Source organism: Penicillium antarcticum, assembly GCF_028974205.1.
Source record: "Penicillium antarcticum strain IBT 31339 chromosome Unknown utg000009l_segment0_segment0, whole genome shotgun sequence".
Lineage (NCBI taxonomy): Eukaryota > Fungi > Ascomycota > Eurotiomycetes > Eurotiales > Aspergillaceae > Penicillium > Penicillium antarcticum.
In genome coordinates, this window is record NW_026695307.1 from 1,587,119 (window position 1) to 1,604,236 (window position 17,118).

At 49.0% G+C, this 17,118-nt stretch overlaps 9 protein-coding genes across 9 annotated transcripts; 2 read left to right on the forward strand and 7 right to left on the reverse strand.

The window, feature by feature from the left end:
• Positions 1 to 390: 390 nt before the first annotated feature.
• Positions 391 to 2,109, reverse strand: dps1 (putative aspartyl-tRNA synthetase Dps1; the record flags this gene model as incomplete). The annotated part of the gene is made up of 2 exons (XM_058467024.1): positions 391 to 1,068; positions 1,126 to 2,109. The coding sequence occupies 2 exons, from the start codon at positions 2,107 to 2,109 to the stop codon at positions 391 to 393; spliced, it is 1,662 nt and encodes a 553-aa protein (XP_058314870.1).
• A 348-nt stretch (positions 2,110 to 2,457) lies between these two features.
• Positions 2,458 to 3,793, reverse strand: N7508_008962 (putative HAD superfamily hydrolase; the record flags this gene model as incomplete). Its single annotated transcript, XM_058467025.1, has 3 exons — positions 2,458 to 3,241; positions 3,298 to 3,600; positions 3,666 to 3,793. The coding sequence occupies 3 exons, from the start codon at positions 3,791 to 3,793 to the stop codon at positions 2,458 to 2,460; spliced, it is 1,215 nt and encodes a 404-aa protein (XP_058314871.1).
• A 424-nt stretch (positions 3,794 to 4,217) lies between these two features.
• Positions 4,218 to 5,454, reverse strand: N7508_008963 (F-box domain protein; the record flags this gene model as incomplete). The annotated part of the gene is made up of 2 exons (XM_058467026.1): positions 4,218 to 4,992; positions 5,048 to 5,454. The coding sequence occupies 2 exons, from the start codon at positions 5,452 to 5,454 to the stop codon at positions 4,218 to 4,220; spliced, it is 1,182 nt and encodes a 393-aa protein (XP_058314872.1).
• Positions 5,455 to 5,910: 456 nt separating this feature from the next.
• On the forward strand, positions 5,911 to 7,236 carry N7508_008964 (SIP1 domain-containing protein; the record flags this gene model as incomplete). Its single annotated transcript, XM_058467027.1, has 2 exons — positions 5,911 to 6,146; positions 6,246 to 7,236. 2 exons carry the CDS (start codon positions 5,911 to 5,913, stop codon positions 7,234 to 7,236), a joined length of 1,227 nt encoding a protein of 408 aa, XP_058314873.1.
• Positions 7,237 to 7,435: 199 nt separating this feature from the next.
• On the forward strand, positions 7,436 to 8,616 carry N7508_008965 (Qc-SNARE protein; the record flags this gene model as incomplete). Its single annotated transcript, XM_058467028.1, has 2 exons — positions 7,436 to 8,511; positions 8,565 to 8,616. The coding sequence occupies 2 exons, from the start codon at positions 7,436 to 7,438 to the stop codon at positions 8,614 to 8,616; spliced, it is 1,128 nt and encodes a 375-aa protein (XP_058314874.1).
• A 219-nt stretch (positions 8,617 to 8,835) lies between these two features.
• On the reverse strand, positions 8,836 to 10,362 carry N7508_008966 (uncharacterized protein; the record flags this gene model as incomplete). Its single annotated transcript, XM_058467029.1, has 2 exons — positions 8,836 to 10,242; positions 10,306 to 10,362. 2 exons carry the CDS (start codon positions 10,360 to 10,362, stop codon positions 8,836 to 8,838), a joined length of 1,464 nt encoding a protein of 487 aa, XP_058314875.1.
• A 1,148-nt stretch (positions 10,363 to 11,510) lies between these two features.
• On the reverse strand, positions 11,511 to 11,979 carry N7508_008967 (uncharacterized protein; the record flags this gene model as incomplete). The annotated part of the gene is made up of 2 exons (XM_058467030.1): positions 11,511 to 11,726; positions 11,914 to 11,979. 2 exons carry the CDS (start codon positions 11,977 to 11,979, stop codon positions 11,511 to 11,513), a joined length of 282 nt encoding a protein of 93 aa, XP_058314876.1.
• Positions 11,980 to 12,357: 378 nt separating this feature from the next.
• Positions 12,358 to 13,734, reverse strand: N7508_008968 (putative integral membrane protein; the record flags this gene model as incomplete). Its single annotated transcript, XM_058467031.1, is given in 6 exon segments — positions 12,358 to 12,703; positions 12,767 to 12,875; positions 12,892 to 13,240; positions 13,288 to 13,355; positions 13,407 to 13,503; positions 13,561 to 13,734. The coding sequence occupies 6 exon segments, from the start codon at positions 13,732 to 13,734 to the stop codon at positions 12,358 to 12,360; spliced, it is 1,143 nt and encodes a 380-aa protein (XP_058314877.1).
• A 1,401-nt stretch (positions 13,735 to 15,135) lies between these two features.
• N7508_008969 (uncharacterized protein) lies at positions 15,136 to 16,355 on the reverse strand (the record flags this gene model as incomplete). Its single annotated transcript, XM_058467032.1, has 5 exons — positions 15,136 to 15,269; positions 15,322 to 15,391; positions 15,472 to 15,794; positions 15,846 to 16,001; positions 16,067 to 16,355. The coding sequence occupies 5 exons, from the start codon at positions 16,353 to 16,355 to the stop codon at positions 15,136 to 15,138; spliced, it is 972 nt and encodes a 323-aa protein (XP_058314878.1).
• Between the last annotated feature and the right edge of the window lie 763 nt (positions 16,356 to 17,118).

The following is a 17,118-nucleotide window of genomic DNA, read 5'->3' on the forward strand; positions in this document are numbered from 1 at the left end:
TGTCTTGGCTCGTTAGATTGCGTCGTCCATCCCTCAAAACTTGTCAATGCAACTTTTCTTCCCAATATCATACTATCTATATTCATGCCTACTTATTCTGGCTGTTTGATCTGCTATCCTTGTTGTAGAGACACTGTTTCGTATGCCATCGTATAGCTATATAGGTGTTGTAAAGAAAACCCTGTCTTGATCAATGTGGTGGAAACTAGCCTTGGCATATCTTGGGCTGTAGTACAGTACATCCGTAGATATACTACTTTTCCAACCACAAGGAAAGGCAGATTTGTGAAGCCAACAGCAAAATCACAAATATGGTATGAACGGTATTGAAATTTTATTTGGATCTTATATTTCCCACAGATGTTATGCAAAGGACTCTCCATAGAGAAATCATGGACGGAGACGCTGGGGGTCCCGAGGGAACAGCGAAGCCAGACGCACATTAGGCAGACCAAGGAAGAACATAACAATGCGGTTCAGACCGAGACCACCACCAGCGTGAGGCGGGCAGCCCTGGCGGAAAGCATTGAGATAATCCTCGAAGCCCTCCTGGTTAGGCTCGAGACCCTTGGCGCGCATGGACTCCTCAAGCTCCTTGATATCGTTAATACGCTGAGCACCGGACATGATCTCCTCACCACGCATGAAGAAGTCGTAGGAATTGGAGAAGCGTTTGTCGTTGGGGTCAGCCTTGGTGTAGAAGGGACGGACCGACATGGGGAACTTGTCAAGGACGTAGAAGTCGGTATCGTACTTCTCGCGGATGATCTGACCGAGCTGCTTCTCCATGGCAGTGCTGAAGTCGTTCTCAAAGTTTTCCTGCTCGGAAACGTCGACGCCGGCCTCCTTCAGGAGGGCAACACCGTCCATGTAGTTCATGCGCAGGGCCTTGCCGTCCTTGGGCAACTTGAAGTCACCGGCCTTGGGGTAGGACTTTTGGATGGTAGCAATCTGGGGGGCGTAACGCTCCTTGAGCTGGGTAAGGATGAAGACAAGGAGATTCTCAGCGAACTCAAGGACCTCGTGGTAGTGGCCACGGAAGGTCTTCTCGAAATCGAGACCCGAGAACTAAATCATGTTAGTATAAATGGTGGCTGTCACTGAAGAAATACAAGGTGATCATACCTCGGTCATGTGGCGGTGGGTGTTGCTCTCCTCGGCACGAAACACGGGAGCAATCTCAAAAACGTTCTCCATATCACCGGCAATACACATCTGCTTGTAGAGCTGGGGACTCTGGGCAAGGTAGGCGTTGCGCTTGAAGTACTTGACCTCGAAGACGCCGCTACCACCCTCTGTAGCAGCACCGACCAGCTTTGGGGTGAAAATCCAGCGGGAGCCGCTCTTAATCATGTACTCAGCAAAGAGCTCGGAAACACCGCTGGAGATCCAGGTGATAGCCTGGCTGGTCTCGGTCTGCAGATCGAGGACACGGTTGTCAAGACGGGTCTTGAGGGTGACAATAGGAGCACCGTCGGCATCAACCTGGGCACCCTCATCAGTAGTCTCGGGAGGTGGGCGCTCGGCATCCTTGACTTGCATAGGAAGCATCTGGGAAGCCTCGGAGATCATGTAGACCTTGCGGATGTGGATTTCGAGGTGGCTGATAGTGGCGGACGAAATGGGGATCTCGGGCTTCTTCACGATACCGGTAACCTGCACAATAGAGTTGACGTTCAAACCGCCGGTGTACTTGATCATCTGGCGCGAGATAGGCTCTGCGGCGGCGATGACGGCCTGCACCTTCTGTCCCTGCTGGCGGAGCATCAAGAAGGCCAGCTTGGCACTCTGCACGCGCGCATTGTCGACACGGGCCACAACTGTCACTTCCTTGTCGTAGGACTCCTCTGAGAACTCTGAGAACCGTGTCGAAGGGACAACATCCTCAGTCTCGGGGAGAGGTCCGTATAGATCCTTAGCTGTGTCGTTAGCATCCTGGGCGGCGGCCTGGGCCTTTTCCTGTGCAGCGCGTGCGGCAGCCTTCTCAGCCTTCGCCTTGTCCTTGGCGGCCTTCTTCAGAGCATTCTTGCTGGGACCCTCGGCGGCGGGCGCAGCTGCGTCGGCGGTTTCCTCAGGCTTGGGACGGTGGGGCAATTCGGAGTCGGCCATGGCGCTGTGAAGGCAATTAGAGAGGAGATTGATGAAAAGAGGTCGATATGTCCTACCTCAATGGTAATCTATCACGGAATGACAAAGCTTTAAACAACGGGCTGATCGGCTTCTGTCACCCGGATGGATCCTTGACTCACCCCGCCGAATGCCAAGCCCTAAGCCCTAAGAGGGGATGTCACATGATCTATGCCCGAGGAGTCATTTTCTATACAATAAGAGAACTGATGCAAATATTGGAGCTGTTTGACTTGCTAATGTGGTAAGTGCTTGCTGTTACGGTTCTATGCAGCATGTATTGTGTTCCTGTTTACCCCAGCATCTATATATCTAAATAGAGACATCCACTTAAGATCGAGCGGCGGGCCATTTGGAGCTTTCCAATGCCCATTGGACAGCCTTGTGTACATTGTCCGTGATGGTTTGAGGAGTCCAAGCAGGCTCACCACCACTGTAGACACCAGTCCGAACAAGGATTGAGTGCCAGCTACTGCCAAACTCACTGCGGTAGGAGTTTGCGCCCCGAATATCAGACTCAGGGTTATCACCGACCATGTAGACTCTCTGCAGAGGCGGGAGATCTGCAGAGTCACCGAACGTCTTCATCCGGTTGCGGAGCAGCTGCCATTCGGCAAATTCATATGTAGGCTGATAAGGTTTACCTATCACGGTCTTCTTCAACTCAATGCCCTTGCTGGGACCTCCTGTAGTTGCGGCCCAGACACCCTCGAGCGCCTCTCGGAAACCGCCCTGGCCCAGACGGGGCAAGGGGTATGCGGCAGCCCACCACAAGTCAGGATTGGAGAAATATAGGTGAGGCTGGCCATCCTGCTGGTAGCCATGGTTGGGTAGATCGATCCGACCGTTCTTCTCGGATAAGGTGCCCATACGGCCCTGTGACGAGAGAAGGAGATCCATGATCACCTGGGTGTCCAATGCCCAGTCTCGGGGGTCATTGAATACAAAGACAGCGTCAATCTTGAGACTCTTTGATGGGTCATTCAAGTCAATTGGCTGAGGTAGCGGACGGGCGAATGTCTTGTAATAGTCGCTGAAGTTCTTGGAGAACGGCCAGATGGCGGAATTGGCCATGAGAATATCTCCCGGGGTGACAACATTCTTGAATCCGTACCTAGAAAAGTCGATTAGCATCAATTGCAGAGTCATGGTGAATATCCATTGACATACTGTTCTGCCACACGCCGACAGTTATCCCCGTCGCCGCCGGCAACTAGTACGCATTTATGCTCAAGAGAGCTAGCCTCGTCTGTCCCATTAACAAGTTCCGCAAAGGGAGAGTGACTCTGTACAATGTCCGTGGGATCCAATGGGATTTGCAGCTTTTCGCTGATCTCTGCGACGCGCTCTGTCTCGTGCTTGCCGCCGCCATTGGTGAGTAGGATGAAGGGAATGCCCTGCTTCTTCAAGAGGGCCAGCGACTCCGCAGCACCGGGGATAGGTTTGGACGATCGAAGGAGAACACCATCGATGCTAAATAATGGGGTTAGATCATGAAAGTGAGCAGGGTATTCCGCCCGCGCATGGATAAGACTCACTCGAATGCAAAGGCAAAGTTAGGGATAGGCCGGGAACTGGCCGTCTGAATCGCCCGACGGGTAGCTGGTGTGTAGCGAGCAGTACGTTGCAACAGGCCAAATGACCGCCACATAGTTTGTGGTCTCATGGTTGTGGTTGGTTCTGGGGATGTGTACAGATGTCGTCATCTCGGGGGTTCGGCGCGCCAAGACTTTGTTTGTCGGATCCGCCAAGACTCTTATACATAACATCTGAAGTCTTGCGAATCGATGCCTAATCCTCCAAATGCTTCCCAGGTGGTTTACAGGCAAAGGGTTTTCTAAGTAATGCTCCTGATTGGGTTATAAGATGCAAGGCAGGTCCAACCTAGGGCACCTGGGCAGTCTGTACATACGATGAGCTACATAATTCTCACCGTCAATACGAAATTTTTTTTTTTGTAGTATGTCATCAACATGGAATAATCAGGCCAGTCTAATACTACCACAAACTGACACCCATAAGCATGTAACAAAATGCCATTCGAGTGATCTTATCATACATGTGTTGCGTAACTCATCAATCATTAAAAGTCAACAACGCTCATTCTCGATCTCGTAGAGACCCAGGTCATAAACATAGTCAAGCTCATCCTCCGGACACTCATCAATGTTTTTCCATATCTTCTTGTCAAGTTTGGCATGAGATTCCTTTGGTATAAGATCCAGGCACTTTGGATAGATGGCCAATCCGCAAACCCGAGAAAGATTCCGCCCGAGGGCCTTGTGGAGCTCATCAAGGTCAAACTCCGGCTCGGAGTCCTCCTCATATGGTGCCATGAGAATCAATTCACGGATTGAGAGTGGCGAGGTAGATTCATCAGACGCAGGTAGAATGAGTAATGGGTATAAAACATCAATAGGCACCTCAAGTCGTCTCAATGCGAGCAAGCCGCTTAGAATGGAGGCTTCGTCATCACCCAGCAAATTGCCATTTGAGGAGTGAAGAGACAATGTGCGCAGGGTCGAGCACAGTTGCTCGTTCATCAGAATCAACTCAAGGGTGAAAGTGTTGAGGTCCTCACAGCCACAGAATGCGAGACTTGTAAGATTTGGTGGCCACCGAAAGGTAGGCATAGACTCTAGGTCAAATCTTCCGCCTAGTTGCATGTGCCAGATATTGGCAGGCCAGCTTAAGCCGGATTGATCGTCAGTAATCAGCATCGAGGATGGCAAAACAAGCGACCTAAGCTTATGAAGACCTGAGATAGCCTTTTTCAGGACGGGAAGCTCAATTGGTTCTATCACAAGCCCTAGCCGCAGGTGAACCAGTTCCTTGCACTTCGACAATGGTGCAAGACTATTGATTCTGCATGAATATATTAACCAGGGTCAACGAGGAGGCTTGTTGAAGATCAACATACGAAAATGAGGTTCTGGGTGCAACGAAAAGCTGTAGATTTTTCTTCACGCGGCCCAACAGCCTTGAAGTCAGACTGTTGGAGCTGTGGTGCACTAACCCGCCGAGCCACAAGAATCGGACCATTGACCCGAAGTCCATACTCGGTTTTTTCGCACGAAGGGGTGGGCATACCGTGCTGGTGAATTTTGCGAAGCTGTTTCCTCTGGTGAGATCGGGCCGGGAGTACAGCATTTCAATCCCAGCAGAGTACCATTGCCACGACACCAAGCAAAAGCTGTGAAGTGTTGTTTGGTATACAAATGGGCGATCCGTCTGGGTATCATTTGTATCCTCTCGGAAATCCCGTATGTATTGCGCGACCTCAACGAGGATTTCTGTCGGGAGATGAATCTGTTTGGCGGAAGCCATGGCTTTGGTGAACTTTGTGTGGGATGATCGAAATGTGCCTTTTAGGGAAGCATGATTGACATGGAGGTCAAGGTTGGACTGGAAGGAGTGACAATAAATAGAGAGCACCGGGTGTTCGGATCATCTCTTAAATATAGAAATCGGATCAAGAGAGTATTCTTTGATCATGAAGAGAGAAAGAAAGAGAGAAAGCAATTCAAAAGAGAGCCATGAGGGGTAAATTGGAGAAAGATGAAGTGAGCTTATCTTTTTTTCTGGCAGATGCAGATCCCGCCTTTAGATAAACATCACCGCCTTGGTAAATGGATTCAATGGACCTAGGCTCAATAGTTTCATTCCCTTTCTATAACTCTTGTTGCTCTCGGTAATCCTCCAGTTCGCCCATGCAAACGCGTTTGCACTGTTCCGCTGTCCCGGCCTAAACTCCAAGCTCAAACTGACCACCTTCACCTCACCATGCCCGACAAGCGCAAGGGCGACCACTTGCCCCCCTCCCCCAAACGTGCCAAAATGTCTTATGATGACCATGAGGACGAGGGCCAGTATTCGCCCTCACACCAGGAGCGCCCCCGCAACAATCCCACGTATGGCCAGAAGAACGCATTCCCGGGCTTGGATGACAGAGATGATGGAGGTGACGAACTGTTTTACGGGCCCGCAGAGGATGGATTAGAATATCTGCGCATGGTTCGGTGAGTTTGCCCGTTGACCTCTTTCATCACTGGCTCAACTTACCATATACCTCAATTCTCTACGCGCTGATTTGAGTTTGACCTGACTTTGTCGCATAGATCCGAAGCCAACTCTCTCCCATCGCTATTCTTCAAGCCTAAAACCGTAAATACCCCCGAGCCAACATCAGATGAACAGCAACATGCAAAGACTGCCGGAAAATCTAAGTCATTCCCGAGAGGCTTCTATGCGGATGAGGCTTACATTGCCCCCGTGGAGGACATGAAGCCAAGTGCGGCCGCAAACATTGATCAACACTACCCCGATGCGCAAAATTCCTACTACATTCTTCTTCGACACCGATTCTTGCTCTTGCGATCGACCCTTCGATGCAGCCCACCTGCCGAGGCTATCAGCGCCCTCGACCATGCCCACCCTATCAGCCTCCCACGAAATGCTTGGTCGGCGCATAAGGAGTGGCGCCGTCTGTTACTTGCGGTCGATCCAAACATGGTGCAGCTGGCGTGTATGGACTCGGATAGCGTGTTGGAAGTGCTGGAATTAGTAGCGCGGATGATGTCCGACGTTGTACGAAGTGAAGACACTGAACGCCTACGACGCATCGGGGCCTGGGCTTGGGGCTTACTGGGAAAGTGTCGCGAGGTTGGAGAGTTATCCACAGAGCATGTTGGTACCATTCGGAACCTAGGAAAGCGCGCCGCGACAATCATGCGAAAGATACAAGAGACGGAGAAAAACCGATTTCAGGATGAAGAAGATTCTGAATTGCCAGAGTCAGATCTAGAGGACACACCCCAGCTGAAAATGCAAGACCAGTATGCTGATGAGCGCAAGGAGGATGAATTGCCTGTTAACGCGGAAGTACAAGACCTTAGCACGATTGATGCTTCAGAGCAGTCTCAGTTGGAGGCTGCCAAGGCGCGCCTGCAAGCTCAAATACAGGACAGTGCCGGCATCAGTAAATCTACTGAATCATTCAACGAGGACTTGTTGACACGGACTCGCTCTTTGCTCGACATGGTGATTACCGTGGTTGGTGAGCACTATGGCCAACGGGATCTGTTGGACGCACGCGAGATCTGGACTTAGGATTGAATTCGCATCGAGATTTGTACGAGATACCCATATTTGTTAAGTTAATCACAAGCTGCATGCCAATATGCCCGTGTCGTGTGCCTAAGTAGATGTGCCTGATCACTTAGGTCGGGTGGCCTAAGCTTTTGCGTCATAGGGAGCTCCCTAGGTAACCTCCGACTTCATCCTCGAACAATGATACTCCAATTTAACCATGGCACCAACCGTTGAAATAGCCATTCCAAATACCACCATTTCATCCTCTTCTCCGCCATATACTATCTATCACATCTCCCTCCGGCTTCCGCTCCGCTCCTTCACCGTCCCCAAGCGCTACTCGGACTTCACAACCTTCCACAAGAATCTCCTCTCTCAAACAAACACCCCTCCGCCAGTGCCCCTACCTTCCAAAACTTGGTTCTCAAACACTATCTCGAATGAGCGTTTGCGCGAAGACCGACGCTGCAGCTTGGAACAATATCTCCGCGCAATCAACGAATCCGACGATGGCCGCTGGCGCACCTCGCCCGCGTGGCGTGCATTCCTGAATCTCCCCACAGCAGTCGGCTCGAATAGCAACGGATCAGCGAATACATCTGCGCGACTCCATGCAGCCATCACAGACCCAGGCGCTACGAACGCACCGATCACGGATCCGACATTATGGCTTGACTACTACCGTGACATGAAGGGTCATCTCCACGATGCACGACTGCAGTTGTCTCGCAGAGACCAAGAAACCACACCGCAGAAGCAACATGAAAGCTCAGCACAGGCGAAGAGTTGTCTTGTCCGTTCGGGAACCATGATCACTGCACTGGACGAGGGTCTCAAGAACATAGGAAGCGGTGATAAGTCTTCGTCGACATTAGGCGGCGGCGAGATTCGGCGACGGAAAGATCTTCTTATCAATGCGCGCAAGGAGAAAGACGGCCTGGAGGATCTACTACATGCTATGGCGACGAAGAGCAAACTTGATCATGCGGTGGCATCCATTCAGGACAAGGAAGCTTTAATGAGTACTGGTAATGTGAGTGGGGATTCAGCAAGCAGTGGGCGTAGGACGCCAGCCCGGACCGGCAGAGTTCTTGGAAAGGAGACGGAGCGGACTCGTGAACTTGATAATGAGGGCGTGCTACAACTTCAGCAGCAGATGATGCAGAGCCAAGATGCTAATGTCGATGAATTGATGAAGATCATTATTCGACAGAGGGAGCTGGGTACTCAGATCAATGAGGAGCTCGAGGTGCAGAATGAGCTACTAAAGTTGGCAGATGAGGAGGCTGACATGTTCGTCCATTCCCTTTCCTCGATTACATCTGCTTTGCTAACCATGTTTCCAGCTTGAAATCCAAGATCGATGTTGGGAAGAAGAGGATCGGAAAAATATCTTGATTTCTGATTTTCAGATTGACATAGGCGTGCTTGCAATTGCACTTATACATAGAGCTTGTTTCTTTATTTTGATCCGTACAATTTTGAGCGGGATTTTCTTTGGCGTCATGATATTCTTGATATGAACGAGTTGATTTCTAGGTGAACTGGAGATATTTGAATATTTGCAAGGGTATCTTATATGACAGCTAATTCCGCAACGCGGGTAGAGGACGTCGGTTATCGCACCGCGAGAGCAGCATCCCATTGTTCATCGACAACAGGTTTAGGCGAGCGACTTTTGCTTGGGTATGTGATAATATCGAATGCCTCGAGCCCCATGGAGGCTGCAACCAGATCAAGCCATTTATTAGGTGATGGCAGCTCTTTTTCAAGGCCACCTGCTTCGGTCGGTGTCAAATTGGAGTCTTTGGACCCTCGAACCTTGGAAATGAGGTGAAATGGCAAAAGGTCCACATTCTCTGTCTCATCCACCTCGCCGCATTGAGCGTCCATCTCGTAGCCATCAAGATAATCGACTAGAAGACCAAGAATGTACCTACAAATGTCGCAGCCACGGAGAACGCTGTTCGCAAATTCCTGCGGGAAAGTTGAGGGAATGGGACCAATGAAACCAGCTCTGTCGATAGATTCAGTGCCGTTATTATCGTCTGGCTTACACCATTGATACTTCTGCACCGCAGCGGCTAGACGAAGGTGAGACGAGAAGGTATAAATGACCTGGCTACAGCTCAAAGCTCGTGCCGAGAGCTGTTGTGCAGTCTGTTCCGGGTGATCCGTTTGTCTCAACCGTCGAGACTCAAATAGCAACCCCGGAATCTTCGCAACTTCAATAAATATTCGATCCTGCAAGTCGATGAAGAGAGCAATAGGTCCATCAACCCGTGGATCAGCCATATCCTCCCGACGAACTTGATGGACATGGGCCTGCCACTCCGGCTGTTCGAATATACACCGTTTGCCGTTCAAGAAAGCTTCAGCAATAATGAAACTTCTGAAAGAGAGATAAAGACAGCGGTCAAAGCCCGTCAAATGAGCATCAGGGCCACGATGGGCCATGAGCAAAGCCGTCCCACCAGCATGGTGAGCCCACGAGTCCGGGTTCGTAGGCGAATATGCCTCGAACAGGCTCAGCACGATCGTAATGCTAACACTCTCCCGAGACTTCATGGCAGCCTCATCTCGAATCCTATCGCCAAACAGCCGCAGCGCTTTACTATACATCTCCTGACTCGAGCGCTGCAGCTTATCATCGACATGGGTGTATCCCATGAAAACCAAGTTCATGCTATAGACGGCCGCGTCAAATGCTGGACTCTTTCCGCCGTGCTGGGCGACGTATGTTGTCCACGGTACATGCACTCGGTATCTGTTTAGTCCGAACCAGCGTGTGAATGAGGCCATGACGAAGTCGCCAAAGATGACTGGTTGTTGCTTGCCCATTGTTCTGGAAACGAGTGAGGGTGCGATACGCTCGTCGATTGATTCTGGCGTTGATTCTGGCTTTTTGCCAAATCGGGCTCCGAGTTGAGGTCCTTCGTTTATGAACTTGCGGTTTCGAATGTAGCCGGGACATTCGACGCCGTATTTTTGGCATTGAGTGCATTTTGGTCGTAATAGATCACACTATCGATGATAAGACTGGCTTAGTGACGAGTTTTGAAGCCTTGAGAGGGAGTGGGGTCTAACTTTCACACGTCGTTTGATGCAAGTTTGGCAGCCCTTACTTTTGGGGACGCCAACCATGATGGAATGACTCTGTTGGCCCCTGCCTTGACATCACCAGCTTCGGAGTCCAAGAAAAGAAGATTGCAACCCAGGAGTGGGTATGTAACTTGATCATCTGGGGTCAATCGTATAGATTGTTCATCGTGCGAACACAACCCATCAGTCTGCGAGTTATGCGGCTATTGTCCCAGATCTACTCAGCGAGAGCACGAAGCAAACCAGAATGTCCAGATCAAAGACAAAAGAAATAAAGTTCAAAAGGAGAAACCCAGAAAGAAAAAGACAAAGAAAAGTGCTCGGCACCCCGCCAATAGAGAGGGATGGCCCCATTGCCATATTTAGCGACACGCTCGACCGCCTGACCCGCATAAGGCCCGTGTAGGGCTTACATCGTAGACTGACGTAGCCCAATCGCAACCATTCTATTGTAGCGCTAAGGTACCAATAGAAGCGGGTGGAAATGAATAGCAACGGTAACGGGGAATGACCGTCAAAAGTAAACCCTGAAAAGGCGCCCAGGCGCCCAAGCGCCCAACCAAAGCCAGGTAAAGTTGCGCCAAGAGGCCGGTAAGCTTAAATCATTCGTTCATTGCTGGAATTGGCTTGGGACGGGATTTCGTGCCATGGTTTGGTTGTTGGTAGCCGAAGTGTCGCTGGCATAGTGTGTGGTGGGAAATAAGATTGATCTTTTCTAGTTGGATTGTTTGCCAAGAGGCCCAAGTTTGGTGATAAACGTCACAGTAAAATGAAGATTTTGCTCCAGCCGTGCGCCAAGCCAAGCCAGATGTCTGCAGAAACTCTATGCTAGTATGCATTAAACTAACGCATGGCGACGTTGACATATGCAGGTTGTCTGTCCATGTGCATCTCACCGGTATTGTTAGTCCAAAGAGACAAAGTTGGATGTCGATCTAGTCAATTATTTTGTTGGACTATAATTTCCGGTATCTGAACGCCGGACCTGGATACCAGCTCTAGCGCCAGTAGAACCAAACTTGTGAAACAAATCGAATCATTAGATTCACAACATGAACTATTCATTGGATAAAGAATCATCATTCAATATAAGCCTAAGCCATTCAGACTGGCTGCGTCATGGATATGGCCATCTCAAGTTTGACAGGCGGCACAATCCCCACAACAGGCCCAGCAATAACACGAACAAGCTATTCCTGGCAATTCTCAACAACAGAATGCCGATTAGGCGCGTGAGAAGGAGATTCGCATTTCGCAACTTGCTCCACAACTCGTGCTTGCTTTTCAGACACAACGGCCAGTTGATAAAGCGTCGAAAATGATTCGGCCTGGGTTTCATTTACCCAGCCTTCAGGCTCATATGCCATGAGTCCTGCATCGCCTTTGACGTGATAGATAGAATCTAGCTGGTTTTCGTGCGCGACAAATAGTCATCAGTAAAAGAGTTTTCCTGGACCTTGTGTGTGCATGGTGGATTAAAGAGAGATAAAGATGCGCAGCCTCAAGTGGGGCTGTGAAATGGGCTTCATCTTCTGGTACGTGCCTTTTCCATTATTGTGCGCCCTTTTTGCGTTTGAATGTTTGTCCATTCACCTCGCAAGTCTCTCGGCCTAGGTTTATTGTTTTGATGGCCGTATCTGCAGTTGGATAGTTGCTCATTTTGTCCTCGACATTTTACTTCGTACGAACGTTGTAACTAATTTGATAAAGCAGCGGCTGCTGCTATTCGACGGTTAGGGAGAGTCATGTGCCCCACGGAACCCTGCACCCCTGCATTGTGACTTGTATATTCTAGAGACTTTAGTGCATGTAAGATAGCGGTGGCCAAATACTAGCGTTTGCTGTTGCGGAAGGGGCATATTAATTAAGGGCAATTGTAAACTAATATTATGAAACCGAGTTACCTCCTATGCATATTGCCGTGATTCATATGCTCATCCCAAAAGAGGATGTGACTCGTCAAAGAAGAAAACGAAACCAGTATTACAGTATATACATAAACTTTTCCAACGCTCAAGTCAACCCGTGCTTCTTGAATCATCGGGTTTCCACAGAGGTTGACACATCGACCGTCCGCGTAATCCCTATACCATCAAAGTTGACGCCCCCAGCGCCTTCTTGTCGTGGACTGTCACCCCGAATAGTAGTCTCAACTCTTGGATTGCCTTGCGCATTGTACACCAGTCCATCCTCATCGGAGTCCAGCTCCCGAACACTCAGTTGATTTTTGCTTCTTTCGGTCCTGGTCTGATTTTTCATTGAGCTCATCTTATACGACTCGAGGGTTGCTTTATTGCTGGAATACTCGTTGTAGAGGCGAATGACGAGGGCAGAGAGGGCAGGGAGACAGGTACAGATCACACCAATGGCGACTTCGGCGTTACTAGGAGCCCCATCAGTTAGTTCGTTGCAGTATTGAAAAAAAGCGACAAACACGAAAACATACCCGAGCATGTTGATTCTCATGAAAGCAAAAGAAGCATCTGCTGATTGTCCAGTAACCATAATGAGTGCTAGACGAATGATACTTGACGCAACAGCTAGCCCGCCCGCACCTAATATGCCCATAACCCTCATTTTTTCTTTTTGTTGACATTTGCAAGCTCAAAGTCAACGGGATAGGAAGAATAAGAACAATTAAATCGCTGACAACACTGACAACAGCATCGGCCAGGATAATTGAGTTCTTGTCAAGGCATGTACCGGCAACCTTCGGGTCCCAAAATCTGGGGATGGGGTTGCAAATTCGAATTTTGACGATAACAGCGGGGATATAGTAGGCCAACATGATACCCATGAAGATCCTGATGAAGATGATGCATTTTCGGAATGGACTAAACACACGGGTCATGATCCAAAGAAGGCAGACCTTGGTTAGATAGGCGGTTGGTCCGTACATGACCATCGTCACGTAGATAGTCTACATTGTTAGTACCCTGAAGTCTCATGTAGTCAAACGTCGCATACCTTTTGGAAGGGGATTTTGTCCTCTTCATGGACATCAGACCAATGTAAACCACCTCCATAGTGTCCCACTGAAAGTTTATTAAAGAGAGAATGGTGAGGGGTAGGGATGGGCAACATACTGACGAGGGCAATAATCGAATAAGAAATACCGAGGAACTTCGGAAAATTTGTCAATATTATCTTCACAAACGTAATTTCTTTGATGCCATACCGTAGCTGTTAAACATGCCCCTGTCATGATTGTTAGTATTTCTCGGGCTGCGTGTAACAGACCAACTCACAATCTTCTGTGCCGAGCCCACTAAGAATAAACACTCGGGTATACATGCGAAGACCAAAGAAAACTGTCATCCCAATAATGCATAGTGACTGACAAGCATAATTCCAGTTCTGAACACTTCGATCAATAGAAGCATCCCCGGATGCTCGCTCCAATAGAGACGACATTGTGTGCATTATCAAGAAACGATAGGGCTGGAAACCAACCTCGAGAAAAGAGAAGTCAAATCAGGATAGCCGCGCTTTAAACAATATTCTAATGAATCCAGCCAGAGCATTCAGCCAAGATTAATACAGCGGAGACCAATCATTAGGTTTAGGTACCCTTGTTTGACAAACAGATTGTACTGTACACCTAAACTTACCATTACCGTCTAAAGGGTCTGCACAGTAGAAATAGAGTATGGATTGACCATGATCGGCTCTCCTGAAACACCAGAAAAATGAGCACTGATGATAGAGCATAAGCAGAAGCTGACGATCGGGACTTACGGAACCACAAGGTCCGTGGATGGTTCAACCCTCGATTGTGGTACGCGAGATCCTCGTAATAGTCCGTTAACCAATTCTTAGCGCCGGTGTTGATATACGTACATGTATCTTCCATGCAGCAAATACATAGCCCCTTCAAACGCATACAAAACGGATATGCAGTAGGCCCATGCATCTGTATCTAGGCTAGGATATTGCTGTATCAATCACATGTTGCTATGCGTAATCTGCCATGCTAGGCAAGCCAAAGTACTGTATTGAGTACTATACAGGGATATGAACAGCTTTCCTGCACAAATACTATTCAAATTTCATATTTAACAACCAATGAATGTTCTTTAGGGTGGAGTCTCTCCATATGTCACACTAGTGAGACAAAAACATGGTCTTCTTCTCTAAAGGGGGTATGCATAATGTTCATGTATGTAATTGGCACACCTTAGACATTCTTCCTCTATCATAATTTTATATCAGCATCTCCAGAGCCTTTTTCAAACAGTGAAACCAACAGGGATGTGAATGAAAATTACCCGAAAGATTCACCCGAAATTGAGGCGGCCAAAATAGACAAGCGGGAAGTGGGTCCCTAACGGCCCCGTAGTGTACCACTCGATTCCCCGATGGGCTTTCACCTTAAACCCGCAATAGTGACGATGTTAGTCTAAGTGGGGTGATCAAAAGACCAGGTGGAGCATTGGTTCTTTTGCCAGCCTGTAGCCTAGGATGAACCCAAAATACGAGACAGATCCACAATGCACTTTTCAATGACTTCTTTGGGAAATGACGCCCGTGGACCCTTGGACTATCATTATTCATAAGCTTCGCCTTAGTTTGAAGAAACTTTATCAGGTCAACCAAAGCGGAATGTGCTGGGATTCAAGGTTCGCGCGTGTTCGTCCCGGCCCATCAGCCCACACTTACTCACTGGTTTCAGTGTCTCCATCTGCAATTTATTTGACTTGGCATTATTCAGGGAGCTTTACAAAAGTACAGTGGCGCTACAAGGCTGCAGAAAAGGAATCCCGGGCTCCGACAGAATAGTGCAATGACCTTTATAAAAGTCTAGGCAGCGTTGGTCTAAAAGATCGCCATCATGTTCGGAGGCGATGAAACTCCGCCAGGCATGTTCAATGGCACAGATGTCACAAAGAAGCTCCACCGCTGGAGTTCTTGGCAGGTGCGGGCCAGTGCCTCGAGATCGAAAAGCTCGCCTGCGGTTCCTTAGTTGGAGTGGACAATGAGCACTGTTTTCCGCTAACTTACCGATCGGCATACCCCATCCAGCCAAAACATACTCGTGCAGGAAGATGTCAGGGGATTGAGGCGGATAAACCTGTACATCTGTCAGCCAAACCCCTGCAGTAGTTGATTCGCCCTTGCCACATGGCAAGATATAAGGGATTTGTTGCTCACCTCCCAGCTAATTGCGTCACTGGCGATAGCGGCGAAGCCGGTGTCCCAAAGCCAGCGAAGGACTTCAGTAGTCGCCTCGACTCCAGCATGCTCCGGACTAGCGTTGTCGGAATATGCCGATTTTTGCTCGTTTGTCATGGATGTGTCCCACTCCTTGGTTACTCCAACTCGGACGAAAAGGATGTCCCCCTTTTGGAAGGTCATATTGTTTTCCTTTGCAATCTCAAGAATGTCGGCAAAGCGGACTTGATGAGTCGAGAACGTGGTATACTTGATCCCTTTTTTCTCGGCCCACGTTGCATAGTCAATTAAGACTCCGCGTCCTATAGCCATTTAGATGAAGGAAGATTGATTAGGAAGGAAGGCATTCATACCTGCGATTCCCTCTCGAGCCCAGTGCTGGAGACCGATTCGGTCATTTTGGCGGTCATTAATCTCTTCAACGGTTGTTCCGCCATAGAACACACGCTCAGATTGACCGGGGACTGTTTGGGAAAAATGGCGAAGGCCATCCCACTGGCTACTTTGCTCTGTGCGCTAGTTAATACAGCTGTAGGGACTATAGAAAATACGAAAAAGCACATTCAGAACTCACGTGGGTTCATGGTGTACACATCGTCAAATGCGACACCCCCGAGAAGAGGCACAATTTTGTGATGACATGGCTGACGGTTGAGATTGGGATAATCCAGCTTCGTTAGCTCCCATCCCATAGTCACACGGCGACCACATTTGATCTCGCCAGCTGCTGCCTTAGCGACGACTTCAGGGGTAAGAATGGCCAGCTTTCCGAGACCCTCTTCATAACTCCCAGGCTTTCCCAGCCACACTTGCCTCGGGTTGGGAAGCTTATCAAAAGGGATGTCGAAGGGGGACTCGGCCATGATTTTGGTTATGAATGAAATAACCAGGAACAGGGGCCTTTGCGCTTGGCTATTTAAACAAAATAGTACTTCCGTACCAGTGGACTTTACAAAGCGGGCAGCCGCATGAATCTACGGACACCGTCAGGAACTTCGGATTTTTATGTGGAGGTAATTTACATCATGGGTAATAGCGTCGGACCAGGTCCGCACTGGAATGTACTGGAGGGCAGCTATTTGATTCAACAGATCTGCATATCACAAGCCAGTCATTTTCGTCTGTCTTTCTAGCCTCGTACAACTCAGCAATACTGTATGCACTCCCAGATTGGTCCAGCCTTAGCCGCAGCCTTTGCTCTGATCGGCCGTCCACTCTTTTCATGCCTTCTTATGAACTTAATGCACTTGAGTGGATCAACTCCACTACGCGTCTGTCAAATGGACCCCCTGTTTATGCCGCCTACAAATGTCCTTAGAATTCTCTGTCTTGCATTCAAATGCGATTGTTAGAATCCTTGCTCACCCACTAATTTTTTAACTCTGGTCAAGTTGGGAAGACTTTCAAACGGCACGATGGGTAGGTTCGGGTCTCAGACCAGTGCCTATAACAGGCTGGTGGCTATTTTCGTCGCCATTGGGTCTATGGTAAGCTCTTGCATTTCTTTCCATGAATTTTGACGGTACTAACATGAAGGTTCACATAGACATATGGATATTGCACCTCGATTATTTCTAGTACGATCGGCCAACCGGGATGGTATGCCTACTTCAACCTCCCGGCTGA